At 43.6% G+C, this 23,423-nt stretch overlaps 1 protein-coding gene across 2 annotated transcripts in view; it reads right to left on the reverse strand.

Annotated features, from left to right (window-relative positions):
• LOC139567736 (VPS10 domain-containing receptor SorCS3-like) overlaps positions 1 to 22,755 on the reverse strand; it is a 228,387-nt gene extending 205,632 nt beyond the window's left edge. For both annotated transcript variants that reach the window (XM_071389195.1, XM_071389194.1), the window contains exon 1: positions 21,803 to 22,755. In XM_071389195.1, coding sequence (XP_071245296.1) covers positions 21,803 to 22,531 — 729 coding nt within the window. In that variant the 5' untranslated portion in view covers positions 22,532 to 22,755. The remainder of the gene's footprint in view (positions 1 to 21,802) is intronic.
• Between the last annotated feature and the right edge of the window lie 668 nt (positions 22,756 to 23,423).

Here is a 23,423-nt window from a genome sequence, read left to right on the forward strand (position 1 = left end):
TCTTAAATGAATTAAATGTTTTTTTTCCTCACATCAATCTACACACAATACCCCATTTTGACAAAGTATTTAAGGTAAAAAAAATATTTTTTAAAGCTAAATACCACATTTACATATGTTTTCTGAACCTTTACTCAGTACTTTGTTGAAGCACCTTTGGCAGAGATTACAGCCTTGAGTCTTCTTGGGAATGACACTACAAGCTTGGCACACCTTTATTTGGGGAGTTCCTACCATTCTGCTCTAAAGATCCTAGCCAGCTCTGTCAGGTTGGATGGGGAGTGTCGCTGCTCAGCTATTTTCAAGTCTCTCCAGAGATGTTTGATCGGGTTCAAGTCTGGGCTCAAGGCTGGGCCACTCAAGGACATTCAGAGACTTGTCCCGAAGCCACTCCTGCATTGTCTTGGCTTAGGGCCGTTGTCCTGTTGGAAGGTGAACCCAGTCTGAAGTCCTGAGCGCTCTGGAGCAGGTCTTTTACTTTGCTCTGTTTACTTTCTCTCGATCCTGACTAGTCTCCCAGTTCCTGCTGCTGAAAAACATCCCCACAGCATGATGCTGCCACAACCATATTCACGGTAGGGATGGTGCCAGGATTCCTCCAGATGTGACGCTTGGAATTCAGGCCAAAGGGTTCAATTTTGGTTTCATCAGACCAAATAATCTTGTTTCTCATGGTCTGAGAGTCCTTTAGGTGCCTTTTAGCAAACTCCAAGCAGGCTGTCATGTGCCTTTTACTGAGGTGTGGCTTCCGTCTGGCCACTCTACCATAAAGGCCTGATTGGTGGTGTGCTGCAGAGATGTTTGTCCTTCTGGAAGGTTCTCCCAGCTCCACAGAGGAACTCTGGGGCTCTGTCAGGGTCACCATCGGGTTCTTGGTCACCTCCATGAGCAAGGCCCTTCTCCTCCGATTGCTCAGTTTGGCCGGGCGGCCAGCTCTTAGAAGCGTCTTGGTGGTTCCAAACTTCTTCCATTTAAGAATGATGGATGAAGATTGACTCCGGGATGCTGGCCTTCTAGGCAGACTTCATCTGTCCAGTATCTGTGTTCTTTTGCACATCTTAATCTTTTCTTTTTATTAGCCAGTCTGAGATATGGCTGTATCTTTGCAACCCTGGCTAGAAGGCCAGCATCCCTGAGTTGCCTCTTCACTGTTGACATTGAGACTGGTGTTTTGCAGGTACTATTTAATGAAGCTGCCTGTTGAAGACTTGTGATGTGTCTGTTTCTCAAACTAGACACTCTGATGTACTTGTTCTCTTGCTCAGTTGTGCACCAGGGCCTCCCACTCCTCTTACTATTCTCGTTAGAGACAGTTTGTGCTGTTCTGTGAAGGGAGTAGTACACAGCGTTGTACGAGATCTTCAGTTTCTTGGCAATTTCTCACATGGAATAGCCTTCATTTCTCAGAACAAGAATAGACTGACGAGTTTCAGAAGAAAAGTCTTTGTTTCTGGACATTTTGAGCCTGTAATCAAACCCATAAATGCCGATGCTCCAGATACTCAACTAGTCTAAAGAAGGCCAGTTGTATTGCTTCTTTAATCAGTACAACAGTTTTCAGCAATGTTAACATAATTGCAAAAGGGTTTTCTAATGTTCAAGTATCCTTTCTAAATGATAAACTTGGATTAGCTAACACAACTTGCCATTGGAACACAGGAGTGAAGTTGCTGATAATGGGCCTCTGTACGCCTACGTAGATATTCCATATTTCCAGCTACAATAGTCATTTACAACATTAACAATGTCTAGACTGTATTTCTGATCAATTTGATGTTATTTGAATGGACAAAAAAATAGCTTTTCTTTCAAAAACAAGGACATTTCTAAATGACCCCAAACTTTTGAACGGTAGTGAGTGCTGAGTGCACAAAACATTAGGAACACTTGCTCTTTCCATGACATAGACTGACCAGGTGAATCCAGGTGAAAGCTATGATCCTTTATTGATGTCACTTATTAAATCCACTTAATCAGTGCAGATGAAATGGAGGAGAAGGATTTTTAAGCCTTGAGACATGGATTGTGTATTTATGCCATTCAGATATCCTGGTTTGTCTAGGTGTGTGCCTAGAAGGGAATGGGAAAGTCAAAAGATGTATGTGTCTATGCACTGGTGTCAACATGGGCCAGTATCCCTGTGGAACATTTTAAAATGTAGTCTTTTCTGAGAGCAAAAGGGGGTGTATCTCAATATTAGGAAGGTGTTCCTAATGTTTTGTACACTCAGAGTATATATATATATATATAGCACCTTGATTAAATACTCAATATATACTGCATATAACCCTGGCTGGAAGGTATAGTAGACTACATTGGCTGCAGCAGCGTACTCAGCTATGCAACAAATCATGACTTCGATTCAAGAGTTTGAGGACTCAATTAAAATCCAATATGTCTTCATATTCAAAGACACACGATCAGATAGGACCTTAAAGACATTTCCCACTGCAGATAATTAATATTATCGGAGTCCTGCAAGAGACTCAGCAGAAAAAGAAAGCATTGTATTCAGAATTCATATGTTTTATATAATCGACTTACTTTCACTGTTAAACAGAGTGCAGGGGAATCCCTGAACACACCAGGACCTTACCTGTCGTCTCACATTTGGAGACGTAATGAGTTTATGTACAGTGAGGTCCAAAAGTATTTGGACAGTGACATTTTTTGTTGTTGTTTTGGCTCTGCACTACAGCACTTTGGATTTTAAATGAAACAATGTTACACAGACACAAAGGCATTCATACATATATTATTTTTTAAGTATGTTACCCATGTTGTCTTACAATATCATTAGCCTCGATCACTAGCAGACAACTGTAGCTGTTGGTAGGCGCTACTGTAACTGACGGCTAGCTACACCCCAGTAGGGAAGAGGCACATAGAGGCTTTGGTGGCAGACAACAGATGTTGTGAGGCTTTTATTTGTACTGCCCTGAAGTGGTAGCTACAGACAATACCTGCAGACTTCAGTATTTCCTTATTTACTGTTATACAGGTATCAAGAGTATCATAGTTGGGACACAGGATAACAATGAAATAAAACACACTTCTTGCCCTAGTGTTCCTCCAGCGTATTAAAACCATTCCATAGGGAGGGTGATAAAATGGATATGGTAGAGACATAAAGAGAGGGAAACAATAAAAGCTATGGCAAGAAGAGAGAGAGAGAGATGTATTTATTTATTTGACATTTTGCAGGATGAAATCTCTTGAGATGCACCATTTAGTTTTCAAGAGCCCCCCCCAAAAAAATATACGTGAGAGAGAGAGAGAGAGCGAGAGAGCGAGAGAGCGAGAGAGAGAGAGAGAGAGAGAGAGAGAGAGAGAGAGAGAGAGAGAACCATAGCCAGGATGTGTTTATGTGCTGTGTTCAGCTCTATGGGCCACGCTGCAGAAAATTGCTGTGTTGTCAACAAAGCAGCCAGAAGAGCAAAAAGTAGTGAGTAAGCTGAAACACCTGAAATGTGTCGGGGTAAGTATTTATTTAGTTACACGCTTGTTACCATTCATTACTCAACATTACTGCAGATGTTCAGCTCAACTCTGTCTGAACTCAGGCTTTATAATACAGTAACTGCAAGAGAGAAAGAGAGAGAGAGAAAGAGAGAAAAAGAGAGAAGAGATTAGATTAGAGAGAGAGAGAGAGAGGAAGAGAGAGTCTGTAAGTAACGATTATTACATACTTTAATTAACAGGGGGAGATGTGTGTGTTTATCTGTTTTTCTGTGTGTGTGTGTTTGTTTTGTTGTTGTTGTTTTTGTTTCACCTAACCACGTAGGCCAGTTGAGAACATGTTCTCATTTACAACTGCGACCTGGCCAAGATAAAGCACAGCAGTTCGACACATACAACAACACAGAGTTACACATGGAGTAAAACAAACATACAGTCAGTAATACAGTAGAAAAAAAGAAAAGTCTATATACAGTGAGTGCAAATGAGGTAAGATAAGGGAAGTAAAGCAATAAATAGGCCATGGTGGCGAAGTAATTACAATATAGCAATTACACACTGGAATGGTAGATTTGCAGTGGAAGAATGTGCAAGTAGAGATACTGGGGTGCAAAAGGCAAGCTAAATAAATAAATACAGTATGGGGATAAGGTAGTTGGATGGGCTGTTACAGATGGGCTATGCACAGGTGCAAATATCTGTGAGCTGCTCTCACAGCTGGTGCTTAAAGCTAGTGAGGCAGATAAGAGTCTCCAGCTTCAGAGATTTTTGCAGTTCGTTCCAGTCATTGGCAGCAGAGAACTGGAAGGAAAGGCGGCCAAAGGAGGAATTGTCTTTGGGGGTGACCAGTGAGATATACCTGCTGGAGCGCATGCTACGGGTGGGTGCTGCTATGGTGCTACGGGTGGGTGCTGCTATGGTGGGTGCTGCTATGGGTGGGCAGGTGCGGGCAGTGTTCGGTTGAAGAGCATGCATTTAGTTTTATTTACATTTAAGAGCCGTTGGAAACCACGGAAGGAGAGTTGTATGGCATTGAATCTCGTCTGGAGGTTAGTTAACACAGTGTTCAAAGAAGGGCCAGAAGTATACAGAATGGTTTCGTCTGCATAGAGGTGGATCAGAGAATCACCAGCAGCAAGAGCGACATCATTGATGTATACAGAGAAGAGAGTCAGCCCGAGAATTGAACCCTGTGGCACCCCATAGAGACTGCCAGAGGTCCGGACAACAGGCCCTCTGATTTGACACACTGAACTCTATCAGAGAAATAGTTGGTGAACCAGGCGAGGCAATCATTTGAGAAACCAAGGCTGTTGAGTCTGCCAATAAGAATGTGGTGATTGACAGAGTCGAAAGCCTTGGCCAGGTTGATGAATAAGGCTGCACAGTAGTGTCTCTTATCGACAGCGGTTATGATATCGTTTAGGACCTTGAGCGTGGCTGAGGTGCACCCATGACCAGCTCTGAAACCAGATTGCATAGCGGAGAAGGTACGGTGGGATTCGAAATGGTCGGTAATCTGTTTGTTAACTTGGCTTTCGAAGACCTTAGAAAGGCAGGGTAGGATAGATATAGATCTGTAGCAGTTTGAGTCTAGAGTGTCTCCCCCTTTGAAGAGGGGGATGACCGTGGCAGCTTTCCAATCTTTGGGAATCTCAGATGATACAAAAGAGAGGTTGATTAGGCTAATAATAGGGGTTGCAGCAATTTCGGCGGATAATTTTAAAAAGAGAGGGTCGAGATTGTCTGGCCCGGCTGATTTGTAGAGTCCAGATTTTGCAGCTCATTAAGAACATCAGCTATCTGGATTTGGGTGATGGAGAAATGGGGGAGGCTTGGGCGAGTTGCTGTGGGGCGTGCAGAGCTGTTGACCGGGGTAGGGGTAGCCAGGTGGAATGCATGGTCAGCCGTAGAAAAATGCTTATTGAAATTCTCAATTTTTGTGGATTTATCGGTCGTGACAGTGTTTCCTAGCATCAGTGCAGTGGGCAGCTGGGAGGAGGTGCTCTTATTCTCCATGGACTTTACAGTGTCCCAGAACTTTTTTGAGTGTGTGCTACAGGATGCAAATTTCTGCTTGTATAAGCTAGCCTTATCTTTCCTATCTGCCTGTGTATATTTGTTCCTAACTTCCCTGAAAGGTTGCCAATCGCAGGGGCTATTCGATGCTAATGCAGAACGCCGCAGGATGTTTTTGTGCTGGTCAAGGGCAGTCAGGTCTGGAGAGAACCAAGGGCTATATCTGTTCCTGGTTCATTTTTTTTTTAAAGGGCACGCTTATTTAAGATGGTGAGGAAAGCACTTTTAAAGAATGACCAGGCATCCTCTACTGACGGGATGAGGTCAATATCTTTCCAGGATACCCGGGCCAGGTCGATTAGAAAGGCCTGCTCGCTGAAGTGTTTTAGGGAGCGTTTGATATTGATGAGGGGTGGTCGTTTGACCACAGACCCATTACGGATGCAGGCAATGAGGCAGTGATTGCTGAGATCTTGGTTGAAAACATCAGAGGTCTATTTGGAGGGCAAGTTGGTTAGGATGATATCTATAAGGGTGCCCGTGTTTACGGATTTGGGATTGTACCTGGTGGGTTCATTGATCATTTGTGACAGATTGAGGGCATCAAGCTTAGATTGTAGGGTGGCCTGGGTGTTAAGCATGTCCCAGTTTAGGTCACCTAGCAGCACAAGCTCTGAAGATAGATGGGGGGCAATCAGTTCACATATGGTGTCCAGGGCACAGCTGGGGGCAGAGTGTGGTCTGTAGCAAGCGGCAACGGTGAGAGACTTGTTTCTGGAAAGGTGGATTTTTAAAAGTAGAAGCTTGAATTGTTTGGGTACAGACCTGGATAGTAAGACAGAACTCTGCAGGCTATCTCTGCAGTAGATTGCAACACCGCCACCTTTGGCAGTTCTATCCTGTTGGAAAATTTTATAGTTAGGGATGGAAAATTCAGGGTTTTTGGTGGTCTTCCTGAGTCAGAATTCAGACATCCGGGTTGTCAGAGTGTGCTAGGGCAGTGAATAAAACAAACTTAGGGAGGAGGCTTCTAATGTTAACATCCATGAAACCAAGGCTTTTACGGTTACAGAAGTCAACAAATGATAGCGCCTGGGGAATGGGAGTGGAGCTAGGCACTGCAGGGCCTGGATTAACCTCCACATCACCAGAGGAACAGAGGAGGAGTAGGATAAGGGTACGGCTAAAGGCTATACTAACTGGTCGTCTAGTACGTTCAGAACAGAGAGTAAAAGGAGCAGATTTCTGGGCACGGTAGAATAGATTCAAGGCATAATGTACAGACAAAGGTATGGTAGGATGTGAATACAGTGGAGGTGTTCGCTGCTCTGTTCGCTGCTCTGGCACCCCAATGGTGGAACAAACTCCCTCACGACGCCAGGTCAGCGGAGTCAATCACCACCTTCCGGAGACACCTGAAACCCCACCTCTTTAACCTGTTTAGGATGGGGGCGCTGTTGTGACTATTTATGCTAATCGTGTAATTTTTGAAACGGCTTCCCACAAAGTTCTTGATCGTACAATATGCATATTATTATTATTATTGGATAGAAAACAGTCTATAGTTTCTATAGGAGTTGAAATTTTGTCTCTAAGTGGAACAGAGCCCATTCTACAGCAATTTCCCTGACATGGAGTCAGATTACAGAAATTTTGGCCACTGTTCTGGAGTCAGTTAAAAGGGCACTGTTATTGCTATGACTATACGGACACTGCTTACGTCTTCCCCTGGATGTCTTTACGTGATGACGATTTGAATGGGGTCGATTGCGCGTTCACAGGCACTATAAATTAAAAAACCCTGAGGCTAGTCACTCTTTTGGAGCTGCGTCATGCGCCTAGAGGACACCGACCCGCACCTGTTCCAAGCATTAGTGGAGGGAGTAATATTACTCTGGTCATGTTTCTACTCGTTATGGGAGTTAAAAACATCATAAGGTAGTTAATTTAAAGCGTTTTAGAGCAATTTATATCCGTTTAGTGCGATTTTGGGACATTTATTTCTGAAACGCTGTGAATTGCTGGGCACGCTTCCAGTTCATCCCGAACGCAGTTGGCATTTCCACATGGCAAGAGGACAGCTTTCCACCAAAAGACGATTGGACCCAAGAAAGGATCCTTTGCCCAAGATACTGATGGAAGAACAGCTCAAAGTAGGACATTTTTATTATGATAAATCGTGTTTCTGTCGAAAAATGTTAGTGGCTTAGGACGCCATGTTTTTTGAGGTAGCTTCGCTTGGCGCAAGCTGTATTGAAAAGTAAGGATAATTAAAAAAATGTAATTCCGCGATTGTATTAAGAATTAAATTGTCTATCAATCCCTGTCCACCCTATATTTTTTAGTCACATTTATGAGTATTTATGTATAAGAGTAGATCACTGTCTAAGTGGCGCACAGACTTTTTCTGACCAGCTGAGCTACATTTCACATTGTCTAACCATGATTTTGGTGGCTAAATATAAACATTTTCGATCAAACTCTATATGGATTGTGTAATATGATGTTACAGGAGTGTCATCTGAAGAATTCTGAGAAGGTTAGTGAAAAAATTAATATATTTTGGCGATGTTTACTTTTATCGCTCACTTTGGCTAGAATCAATGCTGGGCTGCTATGTGCTATGTGCTATGCTAATATAACGATTTATTGTGTTTTCGCTGTAAGACACTTAGAAAATCTGAAATATTGTCTGTATTCACAGGATCTGTGTCTTTCGATTCGTGTATGCTGTGTATTTTTACGAAATGTTTGATGATTAGTAAGTAGGTAAACACGTTGCTCTAAGTAGTTTTTCTATTCCATTTGTGACGGTGGGTGCAATTGTAACCTATGCCATCTACCTGAAATATGCACTTTTTTCTAACAAAACCTATCCCATACCATAAATATGTTATCAGACTGTCATCTGATGAGTTTTTTTCTAGGTTAGGGGCTATAAATATCTTAGTTTAGCCGAATTGGTGATAGCTACTGGTGTTGGTGGACAAATAAAAGATGGTGGATTATGCTAATGTGTTTTTAGGTAATAAATGTACATCTTTACATATTGTGTCTTCCCTGTAAAACATTTTAAAAATCGGACATGTTGACTGGATTCACAAGATCTGTGTCTTTCATTAGCTGTATTGGACTTTAATGTGTGAAAGTTAAATATTTAAAAAAAATATTGTTTTTGAATTTCGCGGCACTGGTTTTTCAGTGGGGGTGGGGGGGGAGTGCCGCTAGCGGCACTCTCATCCTAGACAGGTTAAGGAATACCTAGGATAGGATAAAGTAATCCTTCTAACCCCCCCTCCCCCTTAAAAGACTGAGATGCACTATTGTAAAGTGGTTGTTCCACTGGATATCATAAGGTGAATGCACCAATTTGTAAGTCGCTCTGGATAAGAGCGTCTGCTAAATGACTTAAATGTAAATGTGAAATGTAAATGTGAGGTAAACCTGTGCATTGCGTGACGATGAGAGAAATATTGTCTCTAGAAATATAATTTAAACCAGGTGATGTCACCGCATGTGTGGTAGGTGGAACTAAAGTGTTAAATAAGGCGTATTGAGCAGGCCTAGAGGCTCTACAGTGAAATAAGGCAATAATTACTAACCAAAACAGCAATGGACAAGGCATATTGACATTAGCGAGAGGCATGCGTAGCCGAGTGATCATATGAGTCCAGTGAGTGGCTTCAGGCAGCTAGCGGGCCGGGGCTAGCAAGCTAACAGAAGGGCCTTGGAGGGACGTTGCTACGGAAGAAAGTATTTTGTGGCCCCCTCGTGCTATTACGTCGGCAGACGGATCAGCAGGGCTCCGTGTGGTAAACCAGGCCAATTGGCAAAATAGGTATAGTAGCCAAAGAATTTGTCCGGTGGGCCTCTTAAGCTAACATCTGATGTGCTCTGGACAGCTAGCGGGCCGCGTCTAGCATGCTAGCGGATGGGCATTCAGGGGACAACGCGACGGCAGAGCCAGTTGAGAAAACGCCATCGGGTGAATCACGTTGGTGGTCTAGTCGTGATGGGTCGGCGGGGGTTCAGGCCAGTTGGCAAAATAGGTATTGTAGCCCAAGGAGTGGCTGATGGACCTCTTTGGCGAGCCGGGAGATGGGCCTAGCAATGCTAGCTCCAGGTTAATTGGTTCTTGCTTCGGGACAGTGACGCTAGCCAGGAGTGGCCACTCGAATAGCAGCTAGCTAGCTGCGATGATCCAGGTGAAAGAAGAAGAAAAAAGTTCCGAGCTTGCGGTAGGAATCCGGAGATTATGAAGAAAAATACAGATTTGCTCTGGTTTGAGTCACGCTGTGCAGACTGGCGAGAGTTGTCCGTGCTAGCGGTAGCTGATGACCGCTAGCAGTGGCTAGCTTACTACTAGCTTGTGTGTGTGTGTGTGTGTGTGTGTGTGTGTGTGTGTGTGTGTGTGTGTGTGTGTGTGTGTGTGTGTGTGTGTGTGTGTGTGGGTGTGTGTGTGTGTGTGTGTGTGTGTGTGTGTGTGTGTGTGTGTGTGTGTGTGTGTGTGTGTGTCAACCTCTCATTCAGCAATTTACCACCAAACTTGTTAAGTAATGCTACCGCTGTATAATCAACTAACAGCATATCACATTCCCTCATTAAAACAAAGTTGCATCATCATTTCCCACTTATGGCCTCACATCTCAATAGCAACAGTGGTAGAAGCTATTCATAATCTGGGGACTGAGGAAACTTCAAGGCACACACCCAGACAAACCAGGATATCTGGCAAGTTCCTCATCTCTTTATTGAGGCCTGCAAGAATGAGTCCCAAGTGACACCATATCCCCTATATAGTGCACTACTTTTGACCAGAGCTATATGTGCACTACACAGGGAATTGGGTGTCATGTGGGACCCAGCCATACACAGCCAATAACCAGATACATAAGGAAAGCAGTAACAACCCCTCTGTGCTTATGTAAACTGTCTGGAGGTAGAAATAGGCTGTTGTCCAAAGGAGCATACAGGTGCTAGCCTACATACTGTATCAAAGAGCTTTAGAAGCAATTAACAGCTTGCCTAAGGGCATTGTTCACACAAGGCCTTCATAAGATTCCCAACGCCTGTCTAGTGGTGAAGTGTTTTCATGACTAGGCCCTGGAGCGTTTCCTGACTTGATTAAACTGTGGGCCTTATTTTTTAAAGGCTATCACAAGGGCCCAGAGTATTTCCTGGTTGGGTCACGCGGTCAGGGATAAACTTGAGGCCATTTTCGTGTATACAGGGCCGAGAGTTTTACCTCAGACCCTAAGTACAGGCTATCACAAGGGCCCAAAGTATCTCCTGATTGGGATACCCGGTCAGGGATAACTCCAGGCCCTTTTCATTCATAACAATCACACATTGTGTAAAAACATTGTGTAAAAACACACCTAGCTAGCTCATTTTCTGATGCCCCTCCCACTCAGCGAAACTCCTCTAAAGAGAAGGCAAATGAATAATGCATTGATATATATAAACACTCTCTCTCTGTTTTACTGAGCACTGTTGTATTATTAGGTTTCAAACCAAGCTCGTCTTTACTTCTCTTAAAGCGTTAGTACAAATTAAAATGTGTGAATGCGTAGAGGGGGTGGCTATCATTAGAGGCTAATTTCATGAGGATGGAGAGAGAGAGAGAGAGAGAGAGAGAGAGAGAGAGAGAGAGAGAGAGAGAGAGAGAGAGAGAGAGAGAGAGAGAGAGAGAGAGAGAGAGAGAGAGAGAGAGAGAGAGAGAGAGAGAGAGAGAGAGAGAGAGAGAGAGAGAGAGAGAGAGAGAGAGAGGTGGCACTTGGTAGATAAACACCCCATGCCGCACTGGACAGAGGACAACCCAGAAACCCCTACCAGACCACTGCACCGCCAAGGAGCACCAGGCCCATTCAACGCCACACCAGACCCAGCCACACCTGCCCCACCCACCACCAGAGCATCACCACTTCCATCGGCTTAGCCAGACCGGGCCCAGCCTACTACCCCGCACCAGACCACCACCCCTACCAGACCAGAGAGGAAGCCCCACGGCCCAAGCCTGGCCCTCCTCCACTCCACAGGGCCCAACAGCAGGACCAGCGCAGCTACGCAGAGGTCGTCAGAGGACAGGAGAACCCTGTAGGATTAAGTGAGATTAAACAGCTCCTCCAATGCATCTGCACTAAACTGCACTAAACACACACGGACACATGCACGCGCACACACACACACACACACACACACACACACACACACACACACACACACACACACACACACACACACACACACACACACACACACACACACACACACACACACACCTATTGTACTAGAATTTACTTGTTCAATGAATAGGAATATTTATATATACAGTATAACAGAAAAAATAAATGTTAGCTGTTATCCTGTTTATCTCACTCTTAACAACCTATTAGTTAGTAGTTACTGTATTTCTGACTGCTATTCTTTCTTTTTGCAACATGAAATCACTGTCAGTTCGCATGTGGAACATTCAGGGCCTAAATTCATCAACCTTTGGACTGAAGAGTTTAGCACTGGAGTTCAACAAAAATCTTAAAGATGTTGAAGTCATCATTCTGCAGGGGACATGGTGTAAGGCTGACATTGTCACTTACTGCCCCACAGGCTACAGAGAGGTAATTGTGCCGTCATAAAAACACAGCTCTGTCAATAGAGGCAGAGACTCTGGTGGACTGATCATTTGTTACAAATCCGAACTACAACATCTAATTGATCCCCTCAAAATTGGCAAATATCACATTTGGTTAAATCAGAAAAAAGAACTTGTACTGACAGAAAAAGATGTGTTCCTTTGCGCAATATATATCCCCCCCCCTCAAAATCCCCATATTACTCAGAGGAGATCTTCCCCACCCTTGAGGAAGAGACGTGCCATTTCCAGGCCCAGGGAAATGTGCTCATCTGTGGGGACACAAACGCGCGCACAGGAACACTACCTGATCTAACGAGCACATGAGGAGACAGCTTTAAAACAGGCCATACTGTTTCTAACTGTCTTAATCTCCCCCATAGAAACAACCGTGACAGCACCGTCAACAAAAACGGAAGGGATCTTTTGCAGCTCTGTAGAAGCCTGGGTCTGTACTTTGTCAATGGTAGGTTACGAGGGGACTCTTTGGGGAGATTCACCTACTGCTCACCTCTTGGCCACAGTACAGTAGACTATATGATCACAGACATTAACCCTTTCTCTCTCAGCTCATTCACTGTCAAGCCACTAACACCTCTGTCTGATCACAGCCAAATTACGTTGTTCCTCAAAAGAACAGACATGGAAAGAACCACACATTCACAGCCCAGTAAGCTGTACAACATCAGAAATTAATACAGATGGGCCCAAAACAGCACAGAAGAATACCAGAAAGCAACCTGGAACCAAAATATCCAAACACTCTTAGATAACTTTCTGGATACCATATTCACTCACAGTAAAGAAGGCATCAATCTAGCAGTACAAAACATCAATTATATATTCAGGCAAACGGCAAATGAAGCACAATTGAAATTGATAAAAAACAAAACAAAAAAGATCACAGATGACAACTGGTTTGATGCAGATTGTAAAATTATAAGGAAAAAACTTAGAACACTATCCAACCAAAAGCACAGAGACCCAAATAATGGTGAATTACGCCTTCATTACTGTGAGACTTTAAAACTCTATAAACGTACACTCAGAACCAAAAAAGCACAGTACAACAGCAAGCAGCTGACACTAATTGAGGTGTCCATAAACACAAACAACTTCTGGCAAAATTGGAAAAAACTAGCGATACAATTAGCGATACAAAATGGTGACATATGGACAACCCATTTTAAAACACTCTACAACACCGTTCAAATTGACACAAACGCAGAACAACGCCAAATTCATGAGAATTTGAATGTATTCGAAAAAGCTATAAAGGACAATCAAAATCCACTGGACTCCCCAATTACTGACCAGGAGCTCTATAAGAAACGTTAGGCTCTCAAATTTAAAAAGGCATGCGGACCTGATGTCATCCTAAATGAGATGCTCAAACTCACTAGTGCAAAATTTCAATTGGCTATATTAAAACTGTTTAGTTTGATCCTGAGTGTAGGTTATTTCCCTGACATCTGGAATCAAGGACTCATAACCCCAATCTTTAAAAACGGAGACAAATTTGACCCTAACAATTACAGAGGCATTTGTGTGAACAGTAATCTGGGGAAGGTTTTCTGTAGTATTATCAATGTAAGAGTTCTAAACTTCCTTAATAAGCACAATGTCTTGAGTAAAAGCCAAATTGGATTTATACCAAAACATCGCACAACTGATCATATTTACACCCTACACACGCTGATAGATAAACATGTCCACCAAAATATACGCTTGCTTTATCGACTTCCAAAAAGCATTTGATTCTATTTGGCATACAGGACTGTTCTACAAAGTTATTGAAAGTGGTGTAGGTGGGTAAAACACATGACATAATTAAATCAATGTATACTGGCAATACGTGCAGCATTAAAATTGTCAAGAAAAGAACAGAATTCTTTAACCAGGGGCGGGGCCTTCGCCAGGGTTGCAATCTGAGCCCTGCACTCTTCAATATTTACATTAACGAATTGGCCACTATTCTAGAAAAATCCTCAGCCCCTGGTTAGTCTCCACAATTCAGAAGTTAAATGCCTACTGTTCACAGATGACCTATGCCTGCTGTCACCCACAGCACATGGCCTACAGCAGAGCCTGGACCTGCTAGAGCAGTACTGCCAGACCTGGGCCCAGGCAGTAAACCCCAGAAAGACTAAAATAATGATTTTCCAGAGAAGATCCAGATCTCAGGGAGTTAGACCAAAGTTCTCAATTGGTACAAAATATATAGAGTACTGTACACACTACAATTACTTAGGTTTAAAAATAAGCTCAATTGGACACCTTTATGAGGTGAATGAACTGAGAGAGAAAGCACGCAGGGCATTCTACGCCATTAAAAAGCAAATTCAAATTGAAATACCTATTAAAATTTGGCTAAAACTAATTGAATATGCCATTGAACCAATTGCACTTTATGGCAGCGAGGTGTGGGGTCCACTTCCAAAACAAGATTTCATCAAATGGGACAAACACCCCATTGAAACCCTGCATGTAGAGTTCTGTAAGATTCTCCTACCTGTCCAGAGGAAAACTACAAACAATGCATGCAAGCCAGAATTAGGCCAATATCCACTAATAATAAAAACTCAAAAAAGAGCAATTCAGTTTTGGAAACATCTAAAATACAGTGACCCCCTCTCATATCATTACCAAGCCCTGCAATGCCAAGAGCTGAGCAAAGAAAAGAGTCCCCTCATTCAGCTGGTCTTGGGTCTTGAGTTCACAAACCTGTTCTACTAACACACTGAAGCCTCAGGACCAGAACGTCCAATCAATCAGAATAAACCAAATTACAACACAGTCAAAACAAAACTACATTGCTTATTGGGAAACACAAGCACAAACACAAAGCAAAATGCAGTGCTATCTGGCCCTAAATCGACAGTACACCGTGACTAAATATATGACCATGGTAACTGATCAAAATCTTAGAAAAACCTTGACAAAGTACAGGCTCAGTGAGTACAGCCTTGCCATTGAGAAGGGTAGACACAGGAAAACCTGGCTCCCAGTAGAGGAAAGGCTGTGCAACCACTGCACAACATCAGAACCTGAGACGGGGCTGCATTTCCTGACAAAATGTCAAAAATATAAAACAATTAGAGCGTGTCATTTTCCCAAATTTGAAACCCTTATTCAAGGTTTCAAAGACCTCTCTGATGAGGATAGGCTACCCGTCCTGTTGGGGGAGGACGCAGAGAGCTGTGGGTTGGCAGCGCACTACATTGCTGCCTGCCATAAGTTGAGGGACAGTGTCTGACAGACCAATCAACCTGCACATGTACTCTACTGTATGCTTATTGTTATTGTTCAATGTATGGTTATTTTGACCCTTGGTTATTGTTGTTACTGTTGTCCCGTTGACAATTTTGATTCTCATTTTTATTTATTTTTATATTGTAAATATCCAAAATAAGCTTTGGCAAAATGTACATCGTTACGTCATGCCAATAAAGCGAATTGAAAGAGAGAGAGAGAGAGAGAGAGAGAGAGAGAGAGAGAGAGAGAGAGAGAGAGAGAGAGAGAGAGAGAGAGAGAGAGAGAGGAGATTGGAATAGTCTTCCTTTAGCAAATACAATGGAGAGACAGGAGTTCAAAGTCACATACTGCTTGCTTACCCAGACTGACTCTGTAGGCAAATCTCCCATCATCAAGCCACATATATTTCCCTCCACTAAATGAAAGATGCTAACACAATATGTTTGGTAATGGCCGATGTTAACGCAGGTTATTATCATTAAAATCTAAATGTGAATAAAAAAGAGAAGAAGGGGATAGTAAAGTCTATGTGGCGTGGCCCCGTTTTACAGCCATTCGCAGTCTTTTTCATAGATAAGATCATTTTAATTAGACAGTGTGTTAATTGAGTGTAATTGTCCTGGGGTATAATACAGTATGTCATTATTAGTCTGCATCAACGGCAACCCTTCACAACCGTGACACCATTCACCCGACTGAGTGAGAAAGAGAGGGAGAGAGTGACAGAAAGAGGAAGGGGGAGGGAAAGAGTGTTTGCGTGTGTGAGAGAGACAGAGAGTGAGTGAGTGTGAAGGAGAGAGAGAGAGAGAGGTAGGTGATCTCCCCCTCAACATCCTCTCTGACATCATTACTTAGTCATTGCGTTCTGCCTAATGTGCTAACATTCAGGAAATGCCAAGAGAGATCAACGTTACAAGGTATCCCACTTTGCCTAAAAAACGGTGGTAAAGGTCAAGACTCTATGCCCAGGGGGAGCATGCTGCATATACCACCTACTTCGATCTACCTACTACACTGCACCACACAGTCCAACCACTACCATGAAAAACTGGTCTGAGATCAGCTGTTAGAGAACTGGAGACAGTCAGACTTTGCCAGTGAAACCACTACCATCCAAACTGTACTGTGATCAGCGGTTAGAGAGCCAGAGACAATGTCACGGTCGGCCCCTACTTTATCCTGAGATACCACCCGTGGAGAAAGAGGTTTAATAGAATGAAGATGAAACCAAATCACATTTGACACTCTTTTATATAAATGTAATTAACACCCACACACAGACTCTCTCTAAAACACACACACTCACACAGACGTACGCCACAAAGACATGCGGCTCGGTGCTCTGTCGACACCCTTGTACAGCAGAAAGGGATCAGTGGCCAAGCGCATGATTACACTCAAGTCAAACAGTCTTAACGTATCCTTCCACCAAGGCCTACTCTAGTACCGCTACCGTGGTGATGGTACAGGAAACACAATGAGACCATTAGCTTGGTGATTGGCTGCCTTCAGAACCTTTCATCCAATGGGTAGCTCCGAGCCATGCAGGAGACGTGAGTCTCAAGGCTTTTAGTGACTTCTGTGGTCTTAGATGTTGCTCTGTTCCAACAGCAGGTGCTATGTAATGTGATTGTAATTGACCCTGAATGTGTTGTAATGCAGGCATACTGGGTAAATGTGTGGCTATCAAACGCTAATAAGCCAACTTTAGTTACATTAAACTACCTTCATCGGTAGGTCTTGGAGAGCAGTTTTCACAAGGAGTTTCATGACCTGGCCCGACCAGGAAAAGTTCACTAAGATAAAATGAGGACACTAGTTATAATTCCATCGCCTTTCACATGTTTCTCTCAATCCAGTCCATTAACTAGATAATAAATGACATGCATGTAGTCAATCTTGATAAAGCAACTAAACAAGATGCTAAACACGAACACACAGCTCGGCGCTAGCCTGAAAAGGTTGGGCCAAGTTAGCTCAAGTCAAGATGTATCCTCCGTCTAGTCGTGGCGGCACATGACGACTTGCCACCAAGCTTCACTACTTCCACTTCGGAGAGGAAACAAGGGCTGGGAAAACACATTTGTAAACACAAAGTAGATGAAGAGGGGAGGGGATGGAAGTATGAAAAGAGGAAGAGTCCCTTTGGAAGAGTGCATTATTTATGACACCCCATCCTATCCTCCTCTCTTCCCTTCTTCCTCCAGAGATGCTAGTTCCTCCATAGCAGTAGGTAGCAAAATAGTGCCACTTTATAATCCATTAGCATCACTAAATGGAAGGGAAGCCATCCAAGGGGTGAGACGAGACACAGACGGGGCTAGGAACAAGCCCCTGTGTACATCCTAAATCATGTTCCAGGCCTCTGCATGGATGCCAAAGCTGTGTTTAGCTATGCCAACCAACTACGCCACCCTCTCCTCACTGTTGGTGTGTGCAGTAAAGGGGTTGGCGAACAACAATATTTTTCCAGACGAGTGGATGTTGTTGACTAAGGAAGTTAATTTCAGTTCAGTTCAATTAAATTCAGTTTAGTAAAATTCATTTCAGTTGAGTTCAGTTAATTTCAGTTCAATTAATTTCAGTTTAGTTCAGTTTATTTCGAGGGGAAGAATCCATGTGTACCAGCATATTCCTTTTTTCAGGTTGAGGAGTCAGGTGCTTGTGTAACAGTATAACTTTAGTACGTCCCCTCGCCCCGACCTCGGGCGCGAACCAGGGACCCTCTGCACACATCAACAACGGTCGCCCACGAAGCATCGTTACCCATCGCTCCACAAAGGCCACGGCCCTTGAAGAGCAAGGGGAAACCCTACTTCAGGTCTCAGAGCAAGTGACGTAACCGATTGAAATGCTATTAGCGCGTACCCGCTAACTAGCTAGCCATTTCACATCCGTTACACTCACCACCCTTTCAACCTCCTCCTTTTCCGCAGCAACCAGTGATCCGGGTCAACAGCATCAATGTAACAGTATAACTTTAGTACGTCCCCTCGCCCCGACCTCGGGCGCGAACCAGGGACCCTCTGCACACATCAATAACGGTCGCCCACGAAGCATCGTTACCCATCGCTCCACAAAGGCCGCGGCCCTTGCTGAGCAAGGGGAAACCCTACTTCAGGTCTCAGAGCAAGTGACGTAACCGATTGAAATGCTATTAGCGCGTACCCGCTAACTAGCCATTTCACATCCGTTACACTTGAGTCTACTAAATGTACTGCAATTATTGAAGAAATTAAATGTCTCCAATTATGGTCTGTACAGTATGCCTACAGTATGGTTACTAATTGTGTATGAAAGACCTCCACTTGTACAGTATGTGTTTTGCCTATTAGCTCTCTGAAAGAGATGTAGGCATCTCAAAAGATCAGCTCACTACGTCGATAACCTGCCAGATTTATAATGAACTCTTCTTACATTAAAGACCACTCACAGAGTCCCACTCTGCATCTTATGCAAATCCATATTTAGATTTCCCCCACTGGATGTATGAAGAACAAAGAGAAAACCGTGTATTGCATCATGAAGAAAAAACATCAAGATAAAAATATGGCCATAGATCCTGCCAAGGCTGGCAGATTTTCCTGCACTATTGACGTATATGTAGATATTCACTACCAGCGAAGTGCATTACTGGAAGCATCGACATCAAAAGCAAGTGGATGGATGAAATACATTATCAAGGTTGAAAATCACTTATGAAAGTGGCTTTTATGATAGTAATGATCAGCATGAAGCACAATAATGGCGGCCATTTTGTATCCACACTGGCAAGAAGAAGGAACCCTGCCATTATATTCATAAAGACCACTGAGACTGAGAAACTCGACACTGAGCCCATCTCTCTCCCCATAGGGAGTCTAGGCTAGGCTAGTATCCACCCAGGGCTCAGGCACACAGACAGACAGACAGACAGACAGACAGAGAAGAGACCACATTAGCCTTGTCTACACGCCTCAGAAGGTACAACCTGCCTTGGGGAACATAACACACCATAACACCACTTCTACCCATGTCATCCTAGAGGAGTAGTGGCACAGGGCACAACATGGCTCAGGCAGCACAAGCATAGCATTCTGGGTAGAAGTTTTTTTTAAAGTAAAAGAAGGAAAGGGAGTGGGGTGGCACAACGGCAACTGAGTGAATGCATGGGTGAGGCCAGAGTAGACTCGTTCAGCCACCCACACACGTTCCGCCACACACACACACCGACCCCAACTGCTGTGGTTAAGTAAGAGTTAGAGCACTTCAGGCTCCATCAGGCCGTCCTTGAGGGCTTATTTCATCACCCATACAATCAGGATCTAGAGCCCAATGAAGATAAAGTAGCCCAGTACTAGTGTCTGAGAGCTGGAGAAAACGTGCTTGAGTAGGCAGTCAGTCCCCCTCCCCTGGCAATAAGAAAATATCTCAAAATGGATGCCAGTTTCTGTCTTCAAGATAATTATTACAGATTTACAGCTAGGGGGAAACGGAGGCAGGGAGTTGGGCTGGCTGAGCTAGACAATACACCCAGAAAACCTGTCTCACACACACAGAGCCAAGCGCATACACACATACACACACACACAGAGTCCGCACACACACTCACACTCACACTCACATACACACATATACACAAACGTCCCCAAACCGCCGCAGCCATCACTGCGAGTTAAAAAACAAGTTCATGCAGCGTGTCATAGTAATTTCAGACAGAGGACTGAAACTGAGGGATTCTTTTTTTTTCATCCAAATGAAATCAAGCATAAAAGAGGCAGACACAACAACAAAAGAAACATGTAAGGAGGATTTAAAAAAAGAGCCCAGTGGTTTTCTCTGCTCTGAGTCTGCATGGTTGTGGAAATTACTTTTATTCATTTCGCCTTATTATTCTGTTTCAAATGAAGGCCTCTAAGCCCTTTTAGGGGGGATGAAATCATGTCAGTATTCCAGCCATGTCAAAATAAAACTGGGATGGAATGATCTGGCTGCTTCTGGAAGATGATTCATCTGTGTCATAACAGCCATTCATGTATTAGTAGCCTGCAGTATTAGCCAGAACAAGGACATGTCCTGGCATTAACATGACCTACACGTTCCAGTGACCTCAGTTAAAGTACAAGCTGTCTTCACTCACAGAGGATGAGACAGGTTGTAGTGCATCACTAATTAATACCCTTATGTAGACGGACAGATTTTGGTGGCAGAACAACATTTATAGACCAAAATCAGATATGACCTATCAGTTCTCCTCTGTGCGGTTGTAAAGCTGCTATTACAGGCTCATAGCCTGCCAATCAATGTAATTGTATTATTGACCATCACCATAGGTATTGATCACATAGGCCAAGGCATATTGAGAACAGTGTTCTAAGTGCTGTGAATGTTTGCTAGGGATATTCAGGCTTCACAAGGGTCCTTCCCTGGATGATTTCATTGCCCCTGATTCCACGAGAGACCATTGTCTCAGGCTCTGTATCCCTACACAATTGCAGATGCTGCTTTTAAGAAGCATAATGATAGTCTCTCGTACATTGTACGCCACCCTTTGGAGTGTCTGTGTAAGTGCATGTAACAAGTGCACCGATTACTAATTTGGGGAGCGAGGCATTATTCTGAATATAATTTACTCTGGCATGATGACAGTTTGCAGATTAATTTATTTTTAAAAATCCATATAAATGGTAAATATGCATATAAAGTCCACATCATTCATAGGTATTGAATATAGCTATTAAACTAGGCCTATTAAATCTATAACTTTTGTAAAGGAATTGTGAACATAGAAGCAACAGGAACAAGCCAGCAATTCAGAGGACCACATAGGCTTGCTTTCATTCGATGCGAAATTTCGTTATTACAAGTAAAGAGTTCAAATAATTTATATCCCCGTCAAAAATATTTACAAATCTGCCCAATCAATTAGCCGAGATTGCATGAAAAAGCCAAAGCGACGTATACAAGATCTATAACAAAACATATTGCAAAATACAGGACACGTTAACGATAATTTATTTCAGTCGTATTCATTACATATAAATAATCTAAAAATAGTGGAATTCACCTGTCAGAGTAACCTAAAGACGCAAGTATAGTGAGTGTTTTCCAACCGCTATGTGAAGCAATGCTGCTATCAGTATAGCACGGGCACGGAGTCTGCTGCAATCAAGCATATCTCCGTGTGCAATAGCAATACCAGTCCAACCGGGCCCCGAATGCTTCTGGAGGTGCTGAAACCTATATGGGACATAGTGCCCTACTGTGCGCAACTGAACCAATGCACCTGTTACAGTGGACAAACAACTCGCTAAAACAAGCGAATATTTCCGTGCGCAGCACAGTTTGGATATAATAAGCCTTTACAGTCCTTGACGAAACGTAGTGCTTCATAATATAACATTGTTTATTTTGTGAAATACAAATACACATGACAAATGGTGAATAATCATCACTTACGCTGCTGTTTTGCCCCGACCAGTAAACCACTGCGTGGTTATGCGCTGAGTCCCCGGTCAAGGCGAAAGTAGCGCTGCTTAGTTTGGGATCATCTCCTCTGGAAGTCCCTCGACCCTCGTCCCTGTTCCACTTGAATTCGGATCGGCCCAGTCTGTGTCCGTCCAGTAACGGACCAGGACTCCTTCTCTCATCCGATGTCTCTCCTTCTAAACCGGGGCCACCGGTCCTAAGGCTCTCCCTAAACTCGGGGGGTTCGGGACCGCTTCGCTTCGCTCTCCGTAACGCAACATCCACAGCACCATCCTTGACCTTACCCAAATCATCCACCCCAATATTATATTCACCACGGTACCTTTCTTCGTTTTCACTAGACCCGGTTGAATCTTCCAGCGCGACTTTTGGGGTAACTCCATCGTTAGTGAATCTCGGCTCATCCACGAGAACACCTGCCTGTTGGGTGTCGCTTGGTACTCCAGTATTTTGGTCAGTAACTCCGAGTAGCTGGTACTCCAGCCGGACCTGTTCCAGAGCTTTGGCCGCCTGCCTCGTACCATCAGCCGCGTGCGTACCGGTATCCAGCTGTAATTCCTTCAGGTGTAGCTGGACCGGCGACTGGCACGATGCGCAAGTTATCTCCGCCTTGGCATTTAGCTGGGTATGAGCGGAGATCAGAAGCCAGGTACACAGAGTTAAGTGCAAGCCTGGGCAGAAGCCAAGCCAAGTATCCATTGCTGGTATAGTTAGAGATTTGGGTCCAACTCACGGAGCGGGAAAACCTTATCCAACCGAGGACCAACTCCCCGCAAAGTCGGTGAGATTTTCGTGGTATTTAGAAAAGCGCTCTTCAGCTTAACTGTTCACGTTCAAGGAGCTGGTCGCGGGAGCCACCACATAGGAGAGGAGCTGTATCGAAGCCGACCTGCCGAATGTGCGCCCGGATGAGAGGAATACTGTGAGAGAACGCGAACGCAAGAGAGAGACGAGAGCGAGAGCTGAGAACGGGAGAGAGAGAGAGAGAGAGAGAGAGAGAGAGAGATGCGCCTTGGCTTTCACACTGGTGGTGATAGCCTACTAGTAATAGAATATGATATGACCGATAAAGACCTATTCAACATAGCTTTCATCAGAGAGATCACCTCTGACGATGTTCATATCAAAGTCAAATCAATGGTGTCATTGTATAATGATGCTTGATGTGATTAGGGACCAGGATGTCCAACACATTATAGTCTTCACAGTGCTTCAGAACTCATTATTTTTATTAACCCGAATCAAAGTAATTGGTTTTTAATGTACTCCTGTCCAAAGGAAACTTTATTTCCTGAAATGCATCTAAATTACTTGTAGCAGGTGCTCTGACACCTTAGACTCTGGCCAATTAGACGTTCCATTATGCCATGACATAAAGGTTAATATGCACACAGAGGGAATTATTAGCGCAATAAAGCAATGGCATTTTTTAAAGATCAGCAGCCGAAGATAAATAATGTTTGTGCAACCAGAACATTAAATAAATGGTGCAGTTATTAACTTGTTATTATTTGAGAAACGGTGTTAAAGTAAGTGTCCAGTGTTTCCAGATTTCCATGAAATTTGACCTATTACAATTACAATATGACTG

This window comes from Salvelinus alpinus, chromosome 2 (genome assembly GCF_045679555.1).
Source record: "Salvelinus alpinus chromosome 2, SLU_Salpinus.1, whole genome shotgun sequence".
NCBI classification, from domain to species: domain Eukaryota; kingdom Metazoa; phylum Chordata; class Actinopteri; order Salmoniformes; family Salmonidae; genus Salvelinus; species Salvelinus alpinus.